Raw genomic sequence first — 26,017 nt, forward strand, 5'->3', positions numbered from 1 at the left:
AGCAAACATGTCTGTACTAATCTTTGTATTATTCCTCTGTCATTTAAGCTTAGCTTTTGAAATAGTTCATTCTTAGCATATCAGAAATCAGATACTTTTGCAGCTCTTTGGTTTGTTTTTTTCCTTAAGACAAAGTCTTTAATATGCTCCTGCACTGGAAATGGGTAACTATGACCCAAAGTATATAAACATTAGAATTTTTAACTGTATTAAATCTTTCTGAATTTTCTTCTGACTGTAATTCAATGTTCCTCTTTCTGCTTACATTAAAATAATTTTGGATATGTATATTCTTTTAGATACCTTTGTCTGGATATGGAGGAACAAGTAATCTTATTTTGGAAGGCGTTAAAAAATTATCTGACAGTTACATGGTAACAGTGAATGGCTTAGTACCAGGCAAAGAAAGTAAAATCGTTTTTTCTGTCCGCAACACTGGCTCCCGAGCAGCTTTTGTTAAAGCAGTAGGTTTTAAGGATTCTCAGAAGAAAGTTTTGCTGGATCCTAAAGTATTGAGGATTTTTCCAGATAAATTTGTACTCAAGGAAAGAACACAAGAAGTAAGTATAAAAATTTCTGTGCTAAAAACATCAACTCATTTTAAAATTAAGTTAATAATTATGTATTTTAAGGCCAAAAGCTAAAATAATATTTGAAAATAATGTACAAGTGGAAGTACTTATATGTTCTTGGAAATGCCATGCATATGCACTTGTGTCCATATCGAATTTTTAGGCTTGTAAGATTGTTGAAATGACTTAAGAAAGATATTTAATATTTACTCCTATTTTTTTTTTCTTGGCCTCAGGATGTTACTTTAATATATAATCCATCAGACAGAGAAATCAATAATAAAACTGCAACAGAACTATCAACTGTATACTTATTTGGTGGAGATGAAATTTCAAGACAGCAATATCGAAGGTAAAGTACTTATCTTACACAATTTTAGGAACCATTCAGTAGAAATGATGAAAGCTTCAGTGGCTAGGAATTTGGAATTTTTAGAACATACCACTATTTATTAATGAACTGGTAGATGAAAAATCTTGATAGAATTTATGTGGCTAATAAGCTACCACAATGTGAGGAAAAAATAGCTGTAGGAAACTCATCTCCTATATTTTCTTCGAATGTGCCTTCTTTTCTGGACATACCTATTGTGCCACTCTTCCCTTACTCAGTAGGTGCATCATACTTCATAATAGGACTATTTTCATAATGTACTCTTGATGACATGTCCAGAGACAGTGTGTCAGTTTTATAAAAGATTTAAGAACTACTGAATGATTATATTGTATAAACACAGAGGACTAGTTTGTAATATTTCTGGGAATGCTGTTAATTATTTGAAAGGATCAAGTTGAATTTTTGAAATTTGTAACATGTTTAACTTGTAGCTACTTAAAAAGTGTGAACTACTATAAAATCTGATATATCTAATTTAAATATAGGGCGGGCTAACTGGCTCATGACCAGCACTTTGGGAGGCTGAGGTGGGAGGATTGCTTGAGGCCAGGAGTTCAAAACCAGTCTGGGCAAAATAATGAGACCCTGTCTCTACAAAAGAAATAGAAAATTTAGTTGGGTGTGGTGGTGTGCACCTGTAGTCCTTGCTACTTTGTAGGCGGAGGTGGGAAGATCACAGTCCCAGGAGTTCAAGGTTGCAGTGAGCTATGATTGCACCACTGCACTCCAACCTGGGCAACAGAGCCCAGACCTCTCAAATAAATAAACAAGCAAGCAAATAAATAAATGCAACAGAGCCAGACCTCCCTCGTAAATAAATAAATAATTAATTTAAACATAGTTTGATATGCTGAACTGTTGGAAAATTTAGGGTATTGATTGAGGTTTAGGCCTGATTTAAACATGAATTCTCTTATTGTAAAGTGTAGCTTCCTAGTTTAGAGGACCTAAGCATAGGATGAGTGCGGCTCATGGTGTGTCATCTGCTAATAAAAAATCATTAGAAAGTGGATGTGAAGGAATACGCCTGTCTCCTTCTGACCCTTTGTGCTTGGCTGTGTTTTATTCTGATACGGAATTTGGGAAATTGTTTTGTTTTTAATTTTTTGAGGGTCATTGGAAGGTTTATAAGAAGGAATTTAGTGGTGACTTGCTACATAATGTTAGACCAAATGAAAAGCTTGCCTTTGAACCTGGTTTTGTGTCTTAATTATTTTGGAAATAGAAACTGACATTTGGAGAAATCACATTATGAGGTATTCTGATGTTTTTCTTAATCTCTATTGGGATATAGAAATCAGCGTATTGTTTTCAAACTCCTCTTTTTTGTAAAGTTTATAGTAATGACATTTTCTTTGTGGACGTCTGAGTATTATAGAGAAATTTACATTTCAGTTTTCTCACCTCAAAGATTTTCTGGAAGGAATCAGATAAATGTAGTTATATGGTAATTTAAATATTCCCCTTCAAATCTTTCCATTTTTTACCAAGTTCTTTTGTGTTCTGAGACAAATTACTAGCTATGACCAAATTATCACAAATAATGAAAATGTAAGACTTGAATCTAATTTAATTCTTCCTGCTACTGTTCTTTTAGGGAGTTCTTATTTGGTGTTAATATTTAACTGAAACTGATAATTTTACTACCAAGTGTAATTTTTGAGGAAACTTCCAAAACAGGTTTTCTTTTAAGTATAAGGTCTGTATACTAATGTATCAATATAAGTGGGATTTGCCAAATGCATTAGTAAAAATCCAATTAAAGCCATTTTAAATATAACGTCACTTTTGAATTAAAAAATCTCTCCTGGCAGGGCCCTGTTACATAAGCCAGAGATTATAAAACAGATACTTCCAGAACACAGTGTGCTTCAAAACATTAATTTTGCTGAAGCATTTCAAGATGAGCTATTAATAACTGAAGGTAAGAATTTCAACATGTCTTGTTTGGGTCATTTATATTATTATCTAGGTCCAGTGATGTGATACAAGAAGGAAGTATAAGTTTAGATACAGTGTTAGGCAGAGTTTGAGCCATAGCTCTGTTGTATGAATTTCAACAAATTACATCATTGAATGTCAGTTTTCTTATCTTGTAAATGGGAAGAAAGGCGACATCTAGCTTTTCATCCATACAGAGTTATTATATAAGGATTCGATGAAAGAGGTTTGCTGCTGTATAAATGTTACATGTTACTAATACTTTCTGCACTTATTCTCTAGGCAGGCTTGTAAACAGGAAGAGGAAAATGGTCATTATTAAATCAAATTAATTGCTACTTAGATTTGATTGCAAATTCCCACTCATTTTGAGGTTACTGTGCTATAGTTCCTTTTGTAATATTTATGGAAGATGTAGTGGTGGCAAAAAAAAAATCAAAATAGACAGTAATGAGGTGACACTAACCTAGATAGTTAGCCCTGTTTACACTGAACATTTCAAATATTTAACAACATTTATTATTCATACAAAATATAAATATATTGAGACATACAGACTGTAAAAATATATATACAGATTTTCACCATAGTATTGTTTATAATAGCAAGAAGTTAGAAGTAACCTTAATGCCCAGGACTCTGGAGTCATTTAATTATGCAGTAGAATATTTTGAAGCCATTAGAACAATGATATGAATCTGTACTGACTGACATAGAAAGCTCTTCATTTATTACAAAAACTTTTTGAAGTTTGCAAAGTAAGATCTCATTTTGGTAAAAATTATTACATATATATTTACATAAGTAAAATCACATGCATGTATACACCAAAATAATAAGTGGCTAGTTTTCTTGGTAAATTTCAGGTGGTAGCTTTTTCCTGTTTTTATTTTCTAGTTTTTAAATGATGGACTATGTTTTGCTTCTGAAATACGAAGTGATAGAAGGATATGTATGCCTTGGTAGGGATGACATTGAGTAGTCTGTGAACCTTTCGGTAAAGTGGATGCCTAGATTATCTCCTCGAAGGGAAGGCAGGGATGAGGTGATTAAAAATGACAGAAAGACTTGGAATGGACTTCTCAGGAGTGTGCTAAAGGAACAGAGCAAAGGAAAGGCACCTTGGATTTGGAGTTGAAACTCCAAAGACTCATCTGTCCCACTGCAGAACCACCTCTTCCTCATAGGAAGGATCAAAATACAAGAGAAGCTATGAAGACTGTAATTTAAGTAGGAAGTTCCATCATACGGCAACAGTCCTCTCATTGAATGGTGGATGCATCCTGAGAAGGCAAGGTGCCAGTCAGTTTGTGGACACTGGATGTAGAGGTACCAGATGCAGTCCTTGTCCATGAGGGGCTTACAGACTCAGGGGAAGACAGATGGCTCAGGTGTGATGTGAAAAGTGCTGTGATAGAGAGAGCTGTGTTTAGGAATCTGGGAGGGTACCTTACTTAGAGATGATTCTTGAGGTTTACTTAAGAAAGAGGAGGAGCTGGTGAGGTGGAAAAGATGGGACCAGAGTGAGGAAGAGTGCTCCAGATAGAGCTGCATGTCCAAAATAAGTACCATGTTGTACTAAGAGTTGTGTTGACACAGCCAAGCAAGAGTTCAAGTAGCCTGTCAAAACCACCCATCTAAGATGGGGTTGAGTTGGGACTTAGGCCAAGTCTTTCGGACACCAGAATTTCACCTCAAGGAATACTGTATTCCTTGTGATTGTAAGTTTATTGTCCAGATGAATGGAGGAAACAGTTTCACTTTTTTGTGTTGTTTAGTACCATAGATCACCTGTGAAAACACTGCAGTTGAAGCTTTTATGGGATGAATTTCAGTAACATTTGCATGACTATTCCAAGGATTTGTAACAATCTTGCTTTTACAAAATGTGTAATTTGTGGCACATGTTTTTGTAGTCCATTTAAACTTTTTCAGTCGTGAGACTTGGTTAAGTTATAAATTTAAATTTATAGTTACTGTGTTCTTTTAAAATTTCCATTTCAAAATAACAATACTTAAAGACTATCTAATTTATATATAAAGTGCCAAGTGTTTTTATTTATATATAAAATGCCAAATTTTATAACATTTCTTATAAATACAAATTTGGGTGGCCTAATCTAGAGATATTCATCTTGAACACTATTCCTAGATTTACTTTAAATTGAATGCCTGTGAGACTGCCACTTAAAAATCATGGACCCTTGACCTCTGTGCTTCCAATTCCTCCTCTTTGCAGTGAGGTAATAGTACCTATCTCAAATAATTGTTCTGAAAATTAACTAAATTAATATATATAAAGGAATTAGAACAATACCCACATTAAGCCTCATATAAATGTTGCCATATATGTCTATGAAAGCGTTCCTTATTTTAATGCTCACAATCCCTGATATAGATCGTTATCTATATTATAGTTGAAGAAACTAAAGTTCAGAGAGGTTAAGTAACTTGCCAGAGGTCACAGAGTGAATGAGTGGCAAAGGTAGTTCAAGTTTAAGTTCCAAACCTGAGCTTTCAGCCACTGGTCCTGAACTGCCAGCCTGTAATTTTGTACCAGACTGTGCACTACTAATCCAAATATCACCTCCCCTAACCCTGGCAACTAATAGTCTATAACTGTAAATATATTACATATATCTGTTACTTTGTGGTGTGCTTGTGTGAAGATTCATGTATTTCAAACATTATTTTCTATTTCAGTATATGATCTTCCCCAGCGGCCTAATGATGTTCAGCTTTTTTATGGAAGCATGTGTAAAATTATACTTTCAGTAATTGGAGGATTCAGGGATTGCATTTCTAGCAGAGAATTCCTTCAGTCTTCTTCCAAAGCTACCTTGGAATCTACAAGGTAAAACAAATGAACAGAAATATTTCACCAGATTTCAGGATGATTCGATTCATAGCAGAGCTGATCTTTTTTCCTGTACTTTACTATTATTATTATTTTGTCTCAAAATTTTTATTTCACCTTTATTTTAAATTTAGGTTGAAAATAATTTCAAACTTTCAGGAAAGTTTAAAAATAGTGCAGAGAATTCCCATATAATCTACACTCAAACTCACTGTTGTTAACAGTTTACCACCTTTACTTTATCCTCTATTTGTATAGAACTTTTTTGTATAGAACTCTCTTTCAGAATAGAGTTTCTCAGCCTTGCGTTATCTTTCCTGACTGAGATAAAACAGAAGGTTGGATTATTGTATCAGATCCACAGAATCAAAGACTTCATCCAGAATTAAGCTTACTGGTAATTTTAGATGAGCCTGGAGAAGTCTGGGACTGGTGGTGGCACTTCCTAGGTCCTTTTTGCAGCATTAATACTTGAGCTTTTGTTCAGATTTGACACAGGGTCTCTAAATTGTGCATGTGCTACATGGCTTACCCGAAAAGGGGAGTAATATTGAGCATGAAAGTTCTATTTTGTACTTTGATAATTAAATAACTTCTGTGGTAATTTTTCAAATAACTATCCCATAAGATCAGAATCTTAGGTTTCTTTACCACCAATAATTCTAGAAAGAGCAGATATATCTTGCAAAAAGCATTCCATAGATAAGGACATTAGTGTGTTTGTTAGGTGATCTGTCATTAGCAGGATCACCAGGAGACTTCACCAAATCACCTTTCTTTTTTCTAGAGCATTCCTTGGTAAAAAGGAGAAAATAGGTTGTAGGCCAGCTGCTAACCCTTTCTTACCAATGACTTTGATGTTTTTATGGAGTCCAGGCCAGTTACTTTGTAAAATATTCCTCAATTTCAGTTTGTAGATTCAAGTTTCACACTTTTGGCAGGAATGACGCTGTGTGATTTCTTGTTGCATCTTTTCAGGCAGTGTACAATGCTGATTTGTCCTGTCACTAATACTGTTTTTTATCACTTAGTTAAAAATGGTCCCTGCCAGATTTCTCCACTGTAAGGTTAATGAATATCTTAGAGGGATTTTCTTAAAGATCATGATTATCCTGTTTCTCATCAAATTTATGAGCATCCATCAATGCTTGTTGCCTGAATTATTTTCACCATGGTTACCAAAGGACGATTTCTAATTCCATCTTTCTCCATTTATTAGTTGGCTTTTTACTATGAGGAAGATACTTGGTTTTGGCCCTTTTATGTAATTCTTCACTGATACTGGAGTGGACTCATGGGTGCAGTGTTGATCCTTCACTGTCATTATTTGGTCTTGCATTGCGTTCTGGCTTCTGATCCTGTTGATGGGTCCCCCATCCTTCTTCTGAGCACTTTCTTACTCATTGGCACAGCAGGATGTTGAGGCTCATCATATGCTTTCCCTGCCCCACCCTGGAATAACTATTTCTCTCAGAAGCTGGGAGTAGAGAATGATGTTAGAAACCAGGGCGTGGGTGCTAGGTTTCTAACCTGTGGACAGAGCCAGGAAATGTGGACTAATGTACAAATCCTTACACTTCTATATTTACTTCTGTTTATAAATATGTTAAATGAGCTTACTCTGAAGCCTCCAATTCTAATCTAACACTGCAGTGCCTTTCCACATTTATACCCTTTTCTCCAGTACTGGGAACCTTGGCCCCATTCATTATCCTCAGTGTATTTACATTTTTACTTAATCCCCCTATTTTTAGCTAATCTTCCCATTGCACGCTGCTAACCCAGACCGTCTCAGTGTTCCGTACAAGTCCCAGTGCCACTACCCACCCCTTGTCACCCCTGTACTTTTTGTATATTTTTAAGAGACAGGGTTTTGCTTTGTAGCTCTGGTTGGCCTCCTGGCCTCAAGTAATCCTCCTGCCTCAGTTTTCCTGGTAGCTGGGACTACAGTTGCTTGCCACCATTCCCACCTCATTTTGCTTTTTCTTTTTTGTAGAAGTGGTGTCTTGCTGTGTTGCCCAGGCTGTTTTTGAACTCCTCACCTCAAGCAATCCTCCCTCCTTGACCTCCCAAAGTGCTGGGATTATAGGCATAAGCAACCATGCCCAGCCTGCATACATTTTAAACTATACACAATATGAATACTTTTTATTCATTGAAAAATACCTGATATATAATGCACTTTTAGCTTTGTCTTAATGTTTTTAAATTTATGAAGAAGTAATATAAAAATATGTGATACAATCTGACTTTTTATCATTTTTATTTTATTATTATTTCTTTTGAGATGGAGTCACTCTCTGTTACCCAGGCTGGAGTGCAGTGGTGTGATCTCAGCTCACTGCAACCTCCACCTCTGTGGTTCAAGCAATTCCCCTGCCTTAGCCTCCTGAGAAGCTGGGATTACAGGCACGTGCCACCACACCTGGCTAATTTTTTTGCATTTTTAGTAGAGACGGGGTTTTTTTTTTTTTACCGTGTTGGTCAGGCTGGTCTAAATCTCCTGACCTGGTGATCTGCCCACCTCAGCCTCCCTAAGTGCTGGGATTATAGGCATGAGCCACCGTGCCTGGCCTTTTTATCGTTTTTAACTTTTCTCTCTGTCTCTTCTTATCTAACTTTTTCTTTTTTTCAATGATTTTTTAGCGACTTGGGAGCTTCTGGGAAACATGGTGGCAACATCTCTTTGGATGTTTTACCAGTCAAAGGTCCTCAAGGTTCTCCTCTTCTCTCACAGGCGGCTTGCCCGCCTCCGGATCAGCTGGCTTCTGAAGAGCTGTGGACTGTCCTCCCCAAGCATCTGATTCTGGTAGCTCCTTCTCCTTGTGAGTATGTCAACTGTGACACCTCAGAATTGTGTTCTGGAGTCCGGGCCTACCCTTCCTTTGTACCCACAGCTCATCCAGGACACACATGGGATCCTGCACATCAAGCTGTGCCTTGCCCAGGCCCTGCTTCCACTGTTGGAGACACCACTCAGACTTGCCTAGAGCAGAGTTCTTGTCCCAGGGCCACACTCTTCAACGAGGCTCCCATTTCCCCAGTGGCAGAGCCACACCCCTGCCCACAGAGATACAGCATTGGTTCAGAGTAGAGCAAATCTGCTGTGTAGGTGTGTGCTCAGGTTAAGATGAAGTAGTGACGATTTCCAGGTTTCCTTTTTCCTCTTTGATACCAAGGATTGGAAATTTCTTTGAGTATTTGAGAAAGCAGTAGCATACTCATGTATCTATTTAGGGTTCTGGTTTATTAGTTGTTAACATTTGTCTTTTTTAGTATTGTTAAATGTAAGAAACATTTTATTTATCTGACTAGGTGACATGGCAAAAACCGGACGTTTCCAGATTGCGAATAACTCTGTGAGGTTATTGAAATTTGAGCTGTGCTGGCCAGCACATTGCCTCACAGTTACACCGCAGCACGGATGTGTCGCGCCAGAGTAAGTCTGACCTCTGTGTTACTCAGATGCTGGCATGGTCACTTTCTAAGGATAAAATAATATGTCATTGTAGTTTATCCACTTAAATTTTGGACTGTGCGACTGCACAAAGCACATGCATGGTTCTGTAGGACAGCTGTAAGCTCAAGTGGTAGGCGGTCTAGTAGAGCAGAGATCTGCACATGGCTGGTTATGCTGTCACCCAGGAGGGCAAAGGGACATACACATTTGAGATGGAGCAGAGTCCCTGGTGTGGAAGACTTCAGTGTTTCCTTCTTAGGACTGCCCATGAAATTACAAAGCAAGGAATGCAAATGGACACGGGATGAGGGGTCGCAATGTGTCTCAACCCCAAACACTTTTGCCGTTGCTTACCTTGGTTTGGGTTGTGTGTTCTGCATGATGTTTTTCAGACAAAGCTTCCTCACTTTTAGTATGTATGAGCCGTAACCTTGCTTACTGATGCTGTAGAATATTCTAGGACAAAAGGAAGTCTTTTGGGGCCAGCCATTTCTACACAGCTGCCTGTCCTCTGTCCACAGCCTGGTTGTTAACAGGTGGGAAAGCCACAGCTCTGCAGCTTTTCAGGACTTCATATGGTCAGTGCATGACTCCCACATCTGCACATTCCTTTATATCTGGGATTAACAGCTTTGCAGAAAGACAAAATGAAGTTTATTTACTTTTTGCAAAATGATGTGCTAAAATTTTAGGAGAGTTTACTTGACAGAGACTTTGAGATGAGGCATGGTCAGGAACACTCCAAAGAGACGTTGCTGGGACCAGAGCAGTCAATTTGGCATGCAGCAGCTATTTCTCATGTGCCACACACCCTTTCAGCTAATGGTAGAACAGGTTCCTCACCGATTGCTTTTTCTGTAGCCCCATGTGTTTAGCAGGGGAAGACAGTCTTGCCCTGTCATTTTTTGACATGTGTACTGAAATAGCTTTTCAATCTGGTGATTTTTTAAAATCACAAATCTGATCCCATTATCTACTTTTAAACTCTTCTCTAGCACCCCCTGGCTCTTGAAGAGACTATTGAGCCCAGCAAATACTAGCAACCGGCTCATAAAAAAAAAAGTATTTTTCTTCATTTCTTCTCTGTCTCCCTCACCCCTTTTTCTAGTTTTCTCTACAGCTCATGCATTCCTCTTTATTCTCACATAGCTCAGAGCTTTTGTAGTCTTAGTCTTTTGCTCTAAAAATTTTTACCATGAGTTGCTTTTAACATGGTATTCCTAAGGCATGGTTTGTTTTCACATGAGTTTTGCCCTTGCGTCATGAGTTCTTGCTGGTGAGTTTCTTGTTAGCCACTGAGTCAGGTGGAGGTGGTATGAGCGAGTGAGAGCCATGTGGGAAACGCGTGGGAGTGTCCTCTGTTCTCTGCTCTTCCTGAGCAGTGAGGAAATGGTCATCGGGTGGCAGACCAGTATTTATAACTTGTGCGATTACTGCTGTTAAAATGTAGGCTATTTTTAATTTTCTTATTAAATTTTTTTTAAAGGAGTAAACTACAAATTCTTGTGAGTCCTAATTCCTCCTTATCCACAAAACAGTCAATGTTACCGTGGAGTGGTTTGATCTATATACACTGTGACGATGGACAGAAGGTACTTTTAAAAGTGGTTTGGGTTTTTTTTTTGTTTTTTTTTTTGGAGTGACATTTCTGTTACTTTGTAGCTTCAGTTTAATAATCCTTATTGGCGCTTACATTTCAAAAATCAAATGAAGGTATACTTGGCCCTTCATATCTGGGTTCCATATCCAAGGATTCAACCAACCACAGATTGAAAATATTTGGGGAAAAAATAATACAAATAAATACAGTATAACAACTATTTGCATAGCATTTACACTGTATTAGGTATTATAAGTACCCTAGAGATGATCTAAAGTGTGCAGGACAATGTATGTAGGTTATGTGCAAATATTGTGCCGCTTTATATACAGAACTTGAGCATCGAGGATTTTAGCATCCTCAGGGGGTCCTGGAACTAATCCCCCATGGATACTGAGGCATGATTATTTGTATTCTGAGCCCAACTAGGTTTATTTAATTAGAGCATTGGTATAGACTTTTTCCATAATGATCAGAACAAATTCTCTTGGCAAATGGGTGTGGAGAGTGGGGCCTAGAAGTAATTAATAATTTTCTTAATTTGCTTTAAAAAAAAAAAAAAGTAGTGGGAGAAAGGAGATAGAGTCACAGATTTACCTTGAGATCTAAATAAACTTTAATTTCTAAATTTATTGACGTCTCATTTGTTTGGCATTTCTTTTCTCTACCACGATTTAAAAATGGAATTGTTTCTTTTAAAATGATAGCTACGTTTGTACCTTATCTCTTTATTTGGCTCATTTCAGAAAATTGTAAAAGTTCAAATTCGAGAAGATTTAACTGAAGTGGAACTTTTAACTCGTTTGACCTCCAAACCATTTGGAATTCTTTCCCCAGTATCTGAGCCTTCAGTTAGTCATTTGGTCAAACCAATGACAAAACCACCTTCCACAAAAGTTGAAATAAGAAACAAGAGTATTACTTTTCCTACAACAGAACCTGGTAAAACTTCAGGTATTGTGCCACAAAATTATATAATTCCAATGTCTGCTGATATGTTGATTCTGCTGCTTTATTCTCAGCCATAAGTTGGTGATAAATACAAATTTCCTCCTACTTGAGGAGAAAAATCAAGTAGTTATTAGCACCCATTTCAATGATGGGCTGGATTTGGTATCTGAACAGTCTTAAAATGTGAAACCTTGGCATTTGCTAAGTTTGTGTATTCCAGGAATCCTAGGTTTTATTTGATGGTCAGAACCTTTCCTGTGTAACTCTCACCAGATCCTTGACCAGAATTGTTAATAAGTTAGCAGATGAAGAAGACAGGACAGTGGATGGAGCCTGGCTTCATCACTTATTCACAGGACATTGAGGCTCCAGACAGGTTCAGTAGACTTGCTTGGTTTCCCCATTTGTAAAATAGGCTTTGGAATTAACTTCTTCCGCAGAGGACTTCAAGGATAAATTTAGCAATTCCTGTTTGGGCAGACCATGACTTATGGTAGCTTGATTTACCTTTTTTTTTGACCTGGTGATGGTGTGAAAGCCATGTACATTCAGTGAAAATTGTACTTTTTGATTTTTAACCTTGCCCTGGGTAGCAACACACGGTGCTGCACCCTCTTGTGATTCTGGGTGGCAGCAGCCTCGAGCCACAGCTTCTAGTCATCCCTGTGATCACAAGGGTGAAGAGCTGATACTGTGTTCTGCAGTGCACTTAGTAGGTGACATGAGACTGCGGTCCTCAGCAAATGACATGAGATATTCAACCCCTTATTGTAAAATGAGCTTTGTGTTAGAGGATTTGCTCAACTATAGCCTAAGGTAAGTGTTCTCAGCAGGTTTAAGGCAGGCTCAGCTAAGCTGTGATGCTGGGTAGGTCAGGTGGATTATATGCATTTTCCACTTAGGATATTTCAGCTTAAGATGGGTTTATTGGGACATGACGAGCATTCATGTTCAGAAATAGTGATATATGTACAGCAGTTAGGATGGTGTTTGTTGTCTGTTAGGCACTCTGTATTGCTAATATTCCTCAAGAGTCCTGAGATTATTTATTTTTGTCCCTGTCTGTCTCTTTCACTGCTGCCTCAGACTAAATGAGCAGTGTTGTCGGTGGGACCTGTTAGAAAGGATGTGGGTACCTCTCTCGCCTGGCCCTCTAACTCCTTGCCTCTCCATTGATTTTTTCTAGCCCCAGCCTTGCCCTCCTGATTCCTTCCCTTCCTGGAACTTGTCATTCAAACCTGAAGTTCTCTGATCTGAGCCTGGCACTTGCTGACTGTCACCTCTCTCTTCAGTTCACTCACCCAGGGCTCACAGCAGTTCTTTGGCCTCCCTGAGACTCCCAGCCCTCTGGCCCTCTCTGTTTTGTGCTCTCTCCCAGCCTGCCTTGCCCCTTTCCTCTTGTCACTCCCTGGACCCTGAGTCTGTCCTTACAGTTGCTGTTTCAAAGGCTTCAGTGACTGCCGTGTGCTCCTCTCCGTCTCTGTTCCTGCCTGGCAAGATCCCAATCCTGGCTTACCCCAGGGGCATAGCTCCTCCTGCCTCCACTCCAGCAGCGAAGCCATGCTGGAGGGAACCACTCTGCCCTGCTGGGGGTTCCAGATGCCCCTCCACACAAGACTTTGCTGCCTCTAGTGCTCTGTGTGTGTCCTGCAGCCCCTGCTGCTCCCTGCGACTGGTGGTCCTTCTTTCCTCTAAGAGCTCCTGCCCTCTCCCCTGCTCCTGCTGTCACTCTTCTTAACCATTGACTTTGCCTCACACATGAAAAATAGGCCCTGAGACCCAGTGAAAGGCTCTGTTTCCATCGCAGGCAAACCCTCTGCGTAGAACTCGGTTTGTCCATTTTCACCTCTCAGGGGCTTCCAGTGTTCCCCTCTCTCTCCAGGGCCATCAGCTTCTTCTCCCTCCTTGTTGATACGTCTCCACCAGGACCCAATACACTCCACCATCAATGGTTAAGAAGCATCTTTCTTGGCCCCCATATCATTTCCTTGCAGCTGCCCCCTCTTAGCAGCCCCCTGCCCTCACTTCTTTAGGCCTTGGCTGCAGTTGCCTCGTGCCCCATCCTGTGGGGCACAAGAGCTCCATGTGCCAAATCCAGGGTCGGTTTTGTGTCTCGGTTGACTTGAACTCCCAGCACTGTTGACCATTCCTCCACTTTGGAGCACTCCTCTGTGCAGCTGCCGTGCCCCAGTGCTCGAATTTTCCTGCTTTACCTGCTCCTGCTCGGATCCCTTGCTGACTCTTCTCCCCAACTTCTGAAGACTGGCCGGGTCCCAGCCTGGCCTGCTTGTGCCTTTCCTTCTGTGTGTTCTCCTGCTCAATGATGGCCTGTGGCCTGTGACTCTCATGACTTCCCATGTGCTCGGGCCCAGGCATCACACCCTCATGCCTGCTTGGCTCACATGTGGGCATCTCACAGGCACATCAGGTGTGATAAGCCCAAGAGAGACCCTACACCTCCTCCAGGTTCACCCATGTCAGTAAGTGGCACCACTATCTGTCCATTGGTGATTTCTGATTTCTGATTTCTTCCTCCCTCCTCCCACTTAGTCCAAAAGCAAGTACTTTGAAGCCTGTCTTCAAAGTAGAGGCCACACATGTCCAGATCTTTTTTTCCCCTTTGCCATTGTCCACACAGTCACCATGTGATCATCTCAGAGCCAAACTGCTGCAGCTATAACTTACCTGGGCTTCCTTATCCACTTCAGTGCCTTGCAATGTCTTTTCTACAGAGCAGTCTGTAACACTTTAAAACTGTCAATCATCTTATTGCTCTCCGGCATAAGCCCTTCAGTATCTTTGCATTGTACTTGTAATAAAACCTAAAACAATATCTGACATACCTGATTTTTTACAGAAAATAACAGTGGTTCCTGTTGAACTCCTTTAGGAATCTAATGATTGGGTTTTTCTAACCCCAGTTTGAGGTAGTAAGGCCTGTCACAGTCATCTGCTTGTTCTCCAGTCTGTCTGAGTTTGAGTTATGATACATGTGTTCCTTTTAGAGAGCTGTCTGGAACTCCAGAATCATGGCACCATAGACGTGAAATGGCATCTGTCATCTTTAGCTCCGCCTTATGTGAAGGTCAGTCATGACTGCCTCAGATATAATCACTTTAATGTTTTAACTTTATTCAAGATGTTTTTAAAACTGACTACAAGCATTAGTTGATATTGCTAGTTATTTGCTTGTTTGTTTTCTGAGACAAAAGTCTTGCTCTGTCACCTAGGCTGGAGTGCAGTGGTGTGAACACTGCTCACTGCACCCTCATCCTCCCAGGCTCAAGTGATTCTCCAGCTTCAGCCTCTCATGTAGCTGGGACCACAGGTATGCACCACCACAACCAGCTAACTTTTTGGTTGTTGTAGAGATGGAGCCTCACTTCATTGTCCAGACTGGTTTTGAACTCCTGACCTCAAGCAATCCTCCTGCCTCAGCCTCCCAAAGTGCTGGGATTACAGGTGTGAGCTGCTGCACCTGAACTTGCTGATTATTTGTTCCACCGATTAATTTAGTTGGTTTTCTCTTTTGATGAGGATGATATATGCCCAGTCTTTTTCACAAAGTGGTTTTGAGAGTCAAATTAGAGAAATATGTGGAAATACATGTTTGCTTAATTTAATACTGTCTCCTAGCCCTGATTTTATCTGAAATAACTTTATTTTGAGAAATATGTAAAAATTTTATTTCTGAGCATTGTATGTGCTCATGCATGACTTTCCCCTCATGTTCTGAGTGCTATTGTATGTTACCAGCCAGCAGTGCAGGAAAGGAAACTGAGTGCTCTTTGCCGGTGAGTGGCAGCCTACTGTCTATGGCGCTAGTCTCCCAGGGCACCATCTACTGTCTATGGTGCTAGTCTTCCAGGGCACCACCTGAAGTCAGTGGGTTTGACATTGTGGTGTTTAGAACACTGTGGTCTCTCTGCATGTATTTTGTGTGATGGCAATGGTTTTGAGTCATAATACTAACAAAATGTGTTTAAAAAACAGTTTCTGGACCTACAGTGAAAAAATTAAAAACTGCTTGGGAGGCTGAGGTGGGAGGATCACTTGAGCCCAGGAAGTCAAGTCTGCAGTGAGCCATGATTGCACCACTGCACTCCAGTCTAGGCAACAGAGCCAGACCCTGTCTTAAAAAAATAAAAGTAAAAATAAAAAACTGGCATTTCATAGTTATTAAAATGCACATTCAACAGAGTCTTCAGAGTCTTTGAGGAAAAGATAGTTGTTTGACATTATGAACTTCACCATAAAGATCACTATAGCTAGGGAAGTGATAAAAGTCACTTCATGTGACCTCACCTTTGGTGACATAAGTCAGCGTGATGGCCTTGTGCAAAACTCAGTGAGGTAGCACTCCCATTTTGGGAATACCTTGCACACTCCTTGTTCACTGCTAAGTGTGTTGGTGTGTTAATAGCCATAGAGGTAATAGTGTCTCTGTGGGATTGATCCATTGGCTTCATGGTTTTTAATTTGTTTAAATGATTGCTTTGCAGGGAGTTGATGAAAGTGGAGATGTTTTTAGAGCCACCTATGCAGCATTCAGATGTTCCCCTATTTCTGGTCTACTGGAAAGCCATGGGATACAAAAAGTAGGTTTTGATTTTTTTTTTCCATAGGCAGTTAGTAAGAGCATTATGTAAATTGTCCAGAAGTGCCTTGATTCCACCCATTTTAGCTTGTTTCACCTAGAGCAGTGCTACTCACAGAGCCAGTGTGCACATGAGAGAAGAGCCTGCCTCACTTGCAGTGTGCTACAGCAGATAGTCTTAGTATGAAAAAATGATCAGCTTAACAAACAGTACCCTTAACAGTAAAGACCACAGACTGCCAGTGCTTACAGTCGTACTTCACTGATGGAGACAAGAGTTTTGTCTATCAGCCATAGCCAGAAAAACCTGCCATTACTCAAAAATAGCTTGGTATTCATGGCATAGTCAACAGTGTATCTTCATGGGTGACAGATCCCTCCAGCTACTATGACCCTCTTAAATGTTAATTCATTTCTAGACCTGACATGTTCCCTTCAAATGTCTCCTAATAACACCAGTCACCCACTTGGCCTCAGCAATATATTTTTTCATTCTAGTTACTGAAATTTACTGGCTCATTTATTCAGACATTTAGACTTACAGTAAGTTATAGAATGTAGCTGTGAAGACAGAACTGATTGTAAAAGAATCTTGAAGCGGCTATAGCAGTTGTTGCAAACTGCACTTTACTGGGTCTGTATAACAGGCTTTCAGACGGTTTCTCACTTTTTTTGGAAAGACATACAGTTCTACAAGTGTAGTTTAGTTAATTTCCCAAACGACAACAGAAGCAAAGCAGAAGAACAGGGGATAGACACATTGCCCAAATAAAGTTCAACATATGAGAAAGGATTGTAAAAAGAAAGACATCTTGTATCAATCGATCAGAAGACTTAACCTTTTAAGACAGCAGTGCTCCCTAAATTGATCTATATATTCAGCACAGTCCCAATCAAAACCCCTGCTGGGCCCAAAGCAGTCTATAGTCAATGCTGTTCCTATCAAACTACCAGCATCATTTTTCAGAAAACTGGAAATAACTATGCCAAAATTCATATGAAGCCAAAAAACAGCCTGTATAGTGAAAACAATCCTAAGCAAAAAGAACAAATCTGGAGGCATCATGCTACCTGACTTGAAACTATACTGTAAGGCTATAGTAACCAAAACAGCATGGTAGCAAAACAAGAACAGACATATAAACCAATGGAACACAATAGGGAACCCAGAAATAAAGCCACACACCTACAGCCATCTGCTCTTCAACATAGTTGACAAAAATAAGCAATGGGGAGAGGACTCCCTATTCAATAAATAGTGCTGGAAGAGCTGGCTAACCATATGCAAAGGAATGAAACTGGACCCCTGCCTTTCACCATATACAAAAATTAACTCAAGATGGTTTAAATATTTGAACATAAGACTTCAAACTATAAGAATCTTAGAAGAAAACTTAGGAAACACCATTCTGGACATTGGTCTTGGGAAATAATTTATGACCAAGTTCTCAAAAGCATTTGTAACAAAATCAAAAATTGACATATAAGACCTAATTAAACTAAAGAGCTTCTGCACAGCGAAAAAAACTATCAACAGAGTAAACAGACAACCTACAGAAGAGGAGAAAACATTCACAAACTATACATCTGACAAAAGTCTAATATCGAGGATCTATAAGGAACAAGCCAAAAACAAATCAGCCTATTAAAAAATGAACAAAATACATGAACAGACACTTCTCAGAAGAGGACATACAGCCAACAAACATGAAAAAATGTTCCACATCACTAATCATCAAGAAATGCAAATCAAAACTGCAATGAGATACCATCTCACAGCAGACAGAATGGCTGTTATTAAAAGTCAGCAGCCTGGGCTGCATGTCAGAACTCTTTAAAAAATACAGAAATTAGCTGGGCATAGTGACATGTACCTGTAGTCCTAGCTACTTGAGAGGCTGAAGTGGGAGGATGGCTTGAACCCAGGAGGCCAAGGTTGTGGTGACCCAAGATTGTGCCACTGCACTCCAGCCTGGATGACAGGGTAAGACCTTGTCTCCAAAAAAATAAATAAAATAAAAAGTCAAAAAACAATAGATGCTGGCAAGGCTGCAGAGGAAAGGGAATGCTTATACACTTAGTGTGAATGTAAATTAGTTCAGCCACTGTGGAGAACAGTTTGGAGATTTCTCAAAGAATTTAGAACTACTGTTTAACCCAACAATCCCACTACTGGATATATACCAAAAAGAAAGCTAATTGTTCTACTAAAAAGATACTTGCACATTCATTGCAGCACTATTCACAATATCAGATACATGGATTAATCCACCATTGATCACCATGCTCATCAACAGGTAGATTGGATAAAGAAATGGTAGAATGGTAAATATATATCATGAAATACTGTGCAACTATAAAATCAAATCAAATACCTTTGTAGCAACATGGATACAGCTGAAGGTGATTATCCTAAGCTAATTAACACAGGAATAGAAAACCAAATACAGTATTTTTTCACTTATAAGTTAGAGCCAAATATGGGTACTCATAGACATAAAATGGCAGCAATAGAAACTAGGGACTACTAGAAGGGGGGAAAAGGGCTGAAAAATTAATTATTGGGTACCATGCTCAGAACCTGCGTGATAGGATCATTCGTACCTCAAACCTCAGCATTGTGCAATATACCCAGGTAACAAACCTGCACGTGTACCCCTGAATCTAAAATAAAAGTTGAAAAAGAACAGGAACAACAATAGGCCCATAGTGGTAAAGATACAGGTATCATGCATCTATTTTAAAAAGAAAAAAAAAAACTGAAATTAATGAGCTAAGCAGTCATTGAAGTGTGGTGAAAATAACAGAATAAATCCAAAGAGAGAAGAAAAAAAAATGTTCCGAAGCAAAATATAATAAAAACAAAGAAACGAGAGAAGATTAACATATCCCAAGCTGCTTTTTGGAAAAAATAATAATACAGACAAACCTTTGGCAAAATTGACCAAGGCAGGAAAAAGGCAATTTTGCACAAAAAGCATTTGTGAAATGAGAATCTAGCAGAATGAGATTAATCAAAAATTCAAAACATTTTTAAAAGAATTAAAGATAAGGCTGGGCGTGATGGCTCACACCTGTAATCACAGCACTTTGGGAGTCTGAGGAGGGTGGATAACAGGGTCAAGAGATGAAGACCAGCCCGTCCAAGATGGTGAAACCCCATCTCTACTAAAAATATAAAAATTAGCTGGGCATGGTGGCACATGCCTATAGTCCCAGCTACTTGGGAAGCTGAGGCAGAGAATCGCCTGAACCCAGGAGGCAGAGGTTGCAGTCAGCCAAGATCGTGCCACTGCACTCCAACCTGGTGACAAAGTGAGACTCCATGTCAAAAAAATAAATAAATAAATAAATAAATAAATAAATAAATAAATAAAAATAAAGATAAATGTGTTAAAAAAGAATGACTTAAATATCAAAGACTTAAAATCCTTCTTTCATGAATCCCTCAAATATGTTTTCCTAAATGGTCTTTATGGGTTGTCCTGAGAATTATACACCTTATACCATTGTATAACTTTGTCCCCTGCCCCGCAAAAAAATTACACCAAAATCTAAGCACACTTTATTCTCTGTTTAAAGATTTAGTGCACAGTTGTAATTAGAATCTAAATTTAGTTAAATAAAACATAGAAAAACTAATTTAAAAATAAATCCAGCTGGGTTTTGTTTTAAAATTGAAAGGCTGATTCTGCAATTTATGTAGATATACAAGAGACCTAGAATAATCAAACAATCTTGAAATAGAACAAAGTTGGAGGACTTACACTTTCTGTTTTCAAAGCCTTCTACAAAGCCACACTACACAAAACAGTGTGGTATTGACAATTCTATAGAACTGTGGAATAGGATTGAGAATCCCAAAATAAACCCTAATATTTATAGTTAATTTTTTTTTTTTTAATAAGGGCACCAAGGCACTTCAATGGGGAAATAATATTTTTCAACAAATAGTGCCTGGGAGAACTGAATAGCCACACACAAAAGAAGAACTAGTGTAGACCCTTGCTGTATTATGTTTCTCCAGAGGAACAGAACTAATGGGATACTACGTATATATGAAAGGGAGGTTATTAGGGAGAATTGACTCACACAATCACAAGGCGAAGTCCCGTGATAGGCCATCTGCAGGCTGGGGAAGAATGAAGCCAGTAGCAGCTCATGCTGAGTCTAAAAGCCACAAAAGAGGGAAGCTATCAGTGCAGCCTTCAGTCTGTGACCAAAGGCCCAAGATCCCCTGGCCAAACATTTGTGTAAATCCCAGAGTCCAAAGGCTGAAGAACCTGGAGTCTGATTTCCAAGGACAGGAGGAACGGAAGGAAGCATCCAGCACAAGATAAAAATGAAAGCCAAGAGCCTCAGCAAGCACACCTGCCTCCTCCTAGCCCACTGGCAGCTGATTGGATGGTGCTCACCCATGTTAGGGTGGACCTTCCTTCTCCTACTTCGCAGACTCAAACGTCAATCTCCTCTGTCAACACCGTTACAGACACCCAGAAACAATACTTTAGCAACCATCTAGGCCTTCAATCCAATCGAGTTGACACCTAATACTAATCATCACTCTTACCTAGTACCATATACAGAGATTTCACTGAAAATCAACCATCAACCATAGACTATAAACTTTAGACCTAAAGCTGTAAAACCTCTAAAAGACGAGTAGCTGCTACACTGGAAAGATGGCAGAGCAAGAGCAAAGAAAAATCCCTTTGGTTCCAGAAAATCTCCTGAAAAAGATGAAGGCTTATCAAGCCCTCAAAGCCACTCAGGCAGCCGGGCGCGGTGGCTCAAGCCTGTAATCCCAGCACTTTGGGAGGCTGAGGCGGGTGGATCACGAGGTCAAGAGATCGAGACCATCCTGGTCAACATAGTGAAACCCCGTCTCTACTAAAAATACAAAAAATTAGCTGGGCATGGTGGCGCGTGCCTGTAATCCCAGCTACTCAGGAGGCTGAGGCAGGAGAATTGCCTGAGCCCAGGAGGCGGAGGTTGCCGTGAGCCGAGATCACGCCATTGCACTCCAGCCTGGGTAACAAGAGCAAAACTCCGTCTCAAAAAAAAAAAAAAAAAAAAAAAGCCACTCAGGCAAAGCAGGCACTTTTGGCAAAGAAGGAGAGGAAAGGAAAGGGGCCCAGGTTTAAGCGATTGGAATCATTCCTGCATGATTCCTGGCGGCAGACACGTGACAAGGTGCATGTCAGGCGACTAGAAGTGAAGCCTCACGCCTTGGAATTGCCAGATAAACATTCTTCGGCCTTTGTTGTACTCATCGAAAGGATTGATGGTGTGAGTTTACTCGTGCAGAGAACCATTGCAAGACTTCACCGAAAGAAAATTTTTAGTGGTGTCTTTGTAAAAGTCACTCCCCAGAACCTAAAAATGCTGCGTATAATGGAACTTATGTGACCTGGGGATTTCCAAATCTGAAGTCTGTCCGGGAACTCATTTTGAAACGTGGACAAGCCAGGGTCAAGAATAAGACCATCCCTCTGACAGACAACACTGTGACTGAGGAGCACCTGGGGAAGTTTGGTGTCATTTGCTTGGAAGACCTCATTCATGAAATTGCCTTCCCAGGGAAGCATTTCCAGGAGATCTCATGGTTCTTGCGCCCTTTCCACCTCTCAGTGGCCCGTCATGCTACCAAAAATAGAGTGGGCTTCCTCAAGAAGATGGGCACACCTGGCTATCGGGGGTGAATGCATCAATCAGCTCATCCGCCAGCTGAACTAGAACCAGATGCCAAACTGCAATAAATTTTTATCAATGAAGCGGAAGCATGTGTTTTTGGTTTTGGAGAATTTGTATCAAGGATCTTCAGAGAAGATTATTTCCTGCTCTATCTTTAAAAACTGGAAAGGAAGGGTCAAAGAAAAGACAGTAGCTGGCCAGGCGCGGTGGCTCATACCTGTAATCCCAGTACTTCCTCCTGCTGAGGAGGGCGGATCACCTAAGGTCAGGAATTCGAGACCAGCCTGACCAACATGGCGAAACCCTGTCTCTACTGAAAATACAAAAATTAGCGGGCATGGTGGCCCATGCCTGTAATGCCAGCTACTCGGGAGGCTGAGGCAGGAGAATCGCTCGAACCCGGGAGGCAGAGGTTGCTGTGAGCCAAGATCGCACCATTGCACTCTAGCCTAGGCAACGAGTGAAACTCTGTCTCAAAAGAAAAAAGAAAAAAACAGTAGCTTATGTTCATGGCAGGCACCTCTCATCACAGTCCAGTTGCAAGGAAGAATTCCAGCATATTCTACGTTGGCTCCTGCCTCGTCTGAAATCAGCACATTCCATGGAGGAAGGAGTTCTGCTTTGCTGCATCTCTTTTCCTAGGGTTTAATGTTGGTAATCGAGTAACTCTAGCATTTGTACATGGCTCCCTAAGACTCCTGCAGCAGGGGACAAGCCCAGGGACATAATTGAATCTGGTGATTCCTGGGGCCTTGTGAGAAAGACTTGAAATACACGTAAGAGGAAGGGTACAAAAATAAATGTTTACTTGTCTCTCCAAAAGAAAAAAAAAAAAAAAACCTCTAAAAGACAACATAGGAAATAAATCTTCATAACCTTAGGTTAAGCATTGGTTTCTTAGGTGTGAGACCAGTAAAGCACAAGCCACAAAAGAGAAAGTAGGTGAATTATGAAAATCAGAAACATTTGTGCATCAAACAACACAGAATAGGGACAAAAAATTGCAAATGATATGTTTGACAAAGGACCTGTATCCAGAATTTGTAAAGAACTCTTACAACCCAAAAAGACAGATGATCCATTTTTTTTTTAAATGAGCAGAGGATTTGAATAGACATTTTTCCAAAGAAAACATACAAGTGGTCAATAAACATATGAGAAGATGCTTAGAATTCCTAGTCATTAGCAAAATGCAGTCAAATCGAAAAATGAAGTATCGGAGAGAGATCCAAGATGGCTGATCACTAGCAGCTCGGGATTGTAGCTCCCAGTGAAAACGCAAAGAACGAGAGGACGCCACACCTTCACATGAATTCTTGTTGCTCACGCACCGGGAGATTCCCAGCGGAGGAGCCCCACGGGTCGCCAGCGCGACTCTTGTGACCGGCGAGGCGGTTTTGCCGGCGCCTCAGAGCGTCGGTTCTCGGTGCAGCGTCAGAAAAGCACCACCAATCTTAATGCCGCTGATTTAGTCGGTGCAGTGGGTTGCTCAGATTTCGGCGCTGAGAATCAATAAGTTGGACGTCCACTCAGAAACCCAATTACGAAGATGATAATTATAAAGACCACAGATGGATAAATCTACAACGAAGGGAAGAAAACAGTCAAAAAAGGCTGAGAATACCCAAGATCAGAACGCCTCTTCCTCAGCAGGGGATCCCAGTTCCTCATCAGCAACGAAACAAGGCTTGATGGAGAACCAGTGTGTTCCAATTACAGAAGCAGGCTTCAAAACGTGGATAATAAGAAACTTCTGTGAATTAAAAGAACTTGTTCTAACACAATCTAAAGAAACTAAGAACTTTGAAAAAAGGGTTGACGAAATGTCAACAAGAATACAAAATTTAGAGGAAAATAAGTGAATTGATGGAGCTGAAAAACACAATACGAGAACTACGTGAAGTATGCACAAGTTTTAAGAGCCGAATTGATCAAGCAGAAGAAAGGATATCAGAGGTCGAAGACCAACTTAATGAAATAAAACTAGAAGACAAGATTAGAGAAAAAAGGATAAAAAGGAATGAGCAAAGTCTCCAAGAAATATGGGACTATGTGAAAAGACCTAATCTACGCTTGATAGGTGTACCTGAATGTGACGAAGAGAATGAATCCAAGCTGGAAAATATGCTTCAGGATATTATTCAGGAAAATTTTCCCAACTTAGTAAGGCAGGATAATATTCAACTCCAGGTAATACAGAGAACACCACAAAGATATTCCTCAAGAAGAGCAACTCCAAGGCACATAATCGTCAGATTCACCAGGGTTGAAATGAAGGAGAAAATACTAAGGGCAGCCAGAGAGAAAGGTCAGGTTACCCACAAAGGGAAGCCTATCAGACTTACAGCAGATCTCTCAGCAGAAACCCTACAAGCCAGAAGAGAGTGGGGACCAATATTCAACATCCTTAAAGAAAAGAATTTTCAACCAAGAATTTCACATCCAGCCAAACTAAGCTTCCTAAGTGAAGGAAAAATAAAGCTTTTTGTGAACAAGCAAGCACTCAGAGATTTCATCACCACCAGGCCTGCTTTACAAGAGCTTCTGAAAGAATCACTACACATAGAAAGGGACAAACAGTATCAGCCTTTCTAAAAAATACCAAAAAGTAAAGAACATTAATATAATGAAGAATTTATATCAACTAATGGGCAAATGGCAGTATTAAACTCACATATATTATTATTAATTCTAAATTTAAATTGACTAAATTCCTCAATTCAAAGACAGACAGCCAATTTGGACAAAAAACTAAAACTGTATGCTGCATCCAGACTCATCTCACATTCAAGGATACACAAAGACACAAAACAAAGGATGGAGAGAGACTTACCAACTAACCAGAGAGCAAAAATAAATAAATAAAAAGCAGAAGTTACAATTTTTGCCTCTGATAAAATAGTATTTAAAGCAACAAAGATCAAAAGAAGCAAAGAAGGACATTATATAATGATAAAAGAATCAATGCAACAACAAGAAGAGTTAAAGGTCCTAAATATATACACACCCAATACAGGAATACCCAGACTTACAAGACTTATAAAGAGACTTAGACTCCCGCACAATAATAGTGGGAGACTTCAACATTAATATTAGACAGATCAATGAGACAGAAAATTAACAACGATATCTAGGACTTGAACTCAGATCTGGAACAAGTAAACGTAATTAACATTTATAGAACTCTCCACTTTACACAAAATATACACTCTTATCAGTACCACATCATATCAACTTAGAAGTGTAAATGAAATGTTGGTTGGCTCCTTGTTTGTTACTCTCTTCCCTCATTTTCTTTCATGTCTCAGTTATTAAGGATAATTATAGGCATACCCATATTTAGACTGCATTCTAGCCCGGGCAACAAAGCAATACCCCTATTCTCTCTCCCTCTTCCTCTTTCTCTTTCTTCCTCTTCTTTATTCTTTTTCTTATTATTCTTTTTCTCTTTCTAAAAAAAAAAAAAGAAAAAAAAAGAAAAATGAAGTATCACTTAACACCCACTAAGATGGCTGTGAGTTAAAAAAAAAAAAAAACAAGTATTGGTGAGGATGTGGGGAAATTGGAACCCTCATGCATTACTGGTGGGAATGAAATGGTACAGCTGCTGTGGAAAACAATTTGGCAGTTTCTCAATAAGCCAAACAATTACCATATGACCCAGCAATTCCATCACTGGATGTACACTAGAAAAGTTGAAGTAGGTTTTAAAACAAAAACTTGTGCACAGATGTTCATAGCAGTGTTACAGAAGACAAAAAAGTGGGAATCACCCAAATTGATGGATCGATAAACAAAATCTGGTATATGCACAAAATGAAGTATTATTTGTCAGTAAAAAGGAATGGAGTTACTGGTACATGCTATATCCAGATGGATAAACCTTGAAAACATTATGCTAAGTGAAAGAAGGCAGTCACAGAAGCTCACAGGTGTGTGCTTTTATTT

The 26,017-nt window shown here is 39.6% G+C and overlaps 1 protein-coding gene and 1 pseudogene across 7 annotated transcripts in view; both read left to right on the forward strand.

The window, feature by feature from the left end:
• The window catches only part of CEP192 (centrosomal protein 192), a 135,786-nt gene that overhangs the window by 97,704 nt on the left and 12,065 nt on the right, over positions 1-26,017 (forward strand). For all 7 annotated transcript variants that reach the window (XM_074383792.1, XM_074383788.1, XM_074383791.1 and 4 more), the window contains 10 exons: positions 300-560; positions 809-924; positions 2,784-2,893; positions 5,614-5,764; positions 8,414-8,592; positions 9,083-9,206; positions 10,714-10,819; positions 11,574-11,781; positions 14,784-14,863; positions 16,281-16,376. In XM_074383792.1, the coding sequence (XP_074239893.1) occupies positions 300-560; positions 809-924; positions 2,784-2,893; positions 5,614-5,764; positions 8,414-8,592; positions 9,083-9,206; positions 10,714-10,819; positions 11,574-11,781; positions 14,784-14,863; positions 16,281-16,376 (1,431 nt within the window). The remainder of the gene's footprint in view (positions 1-299; positions 561-808; positions 925-2,783; positions 2,894-5,613; positions 5,765-8,413; positions 8,593-9,082; positions 9,207-10,713; positions 10,820-11,573; positions 11,782-14,783; positions 14,864-16,280; positions 16,377-26,017) is intronic.
• Positions 21,043-25,551, forward strand: LOC101029746 (large ribosomal subunit protein uL30-like 1; annotated as a pseudogene).

The sequence above is a fragment of the Saimiri boliviensis genome, chromosome 13, assembly GCF_048565385.1.
Source record: "Saimiri boliviensis isolate mSaiBol1 chromosome 13, mSaiBol1.pri, whole genome shotgun sequence".
NCBI classification, from domain to species: Eukaryota; Metazoa; Chordata; class Mammalia; order Primates; family Cebidae; genus Saimiri; species Saimiri boliviensis.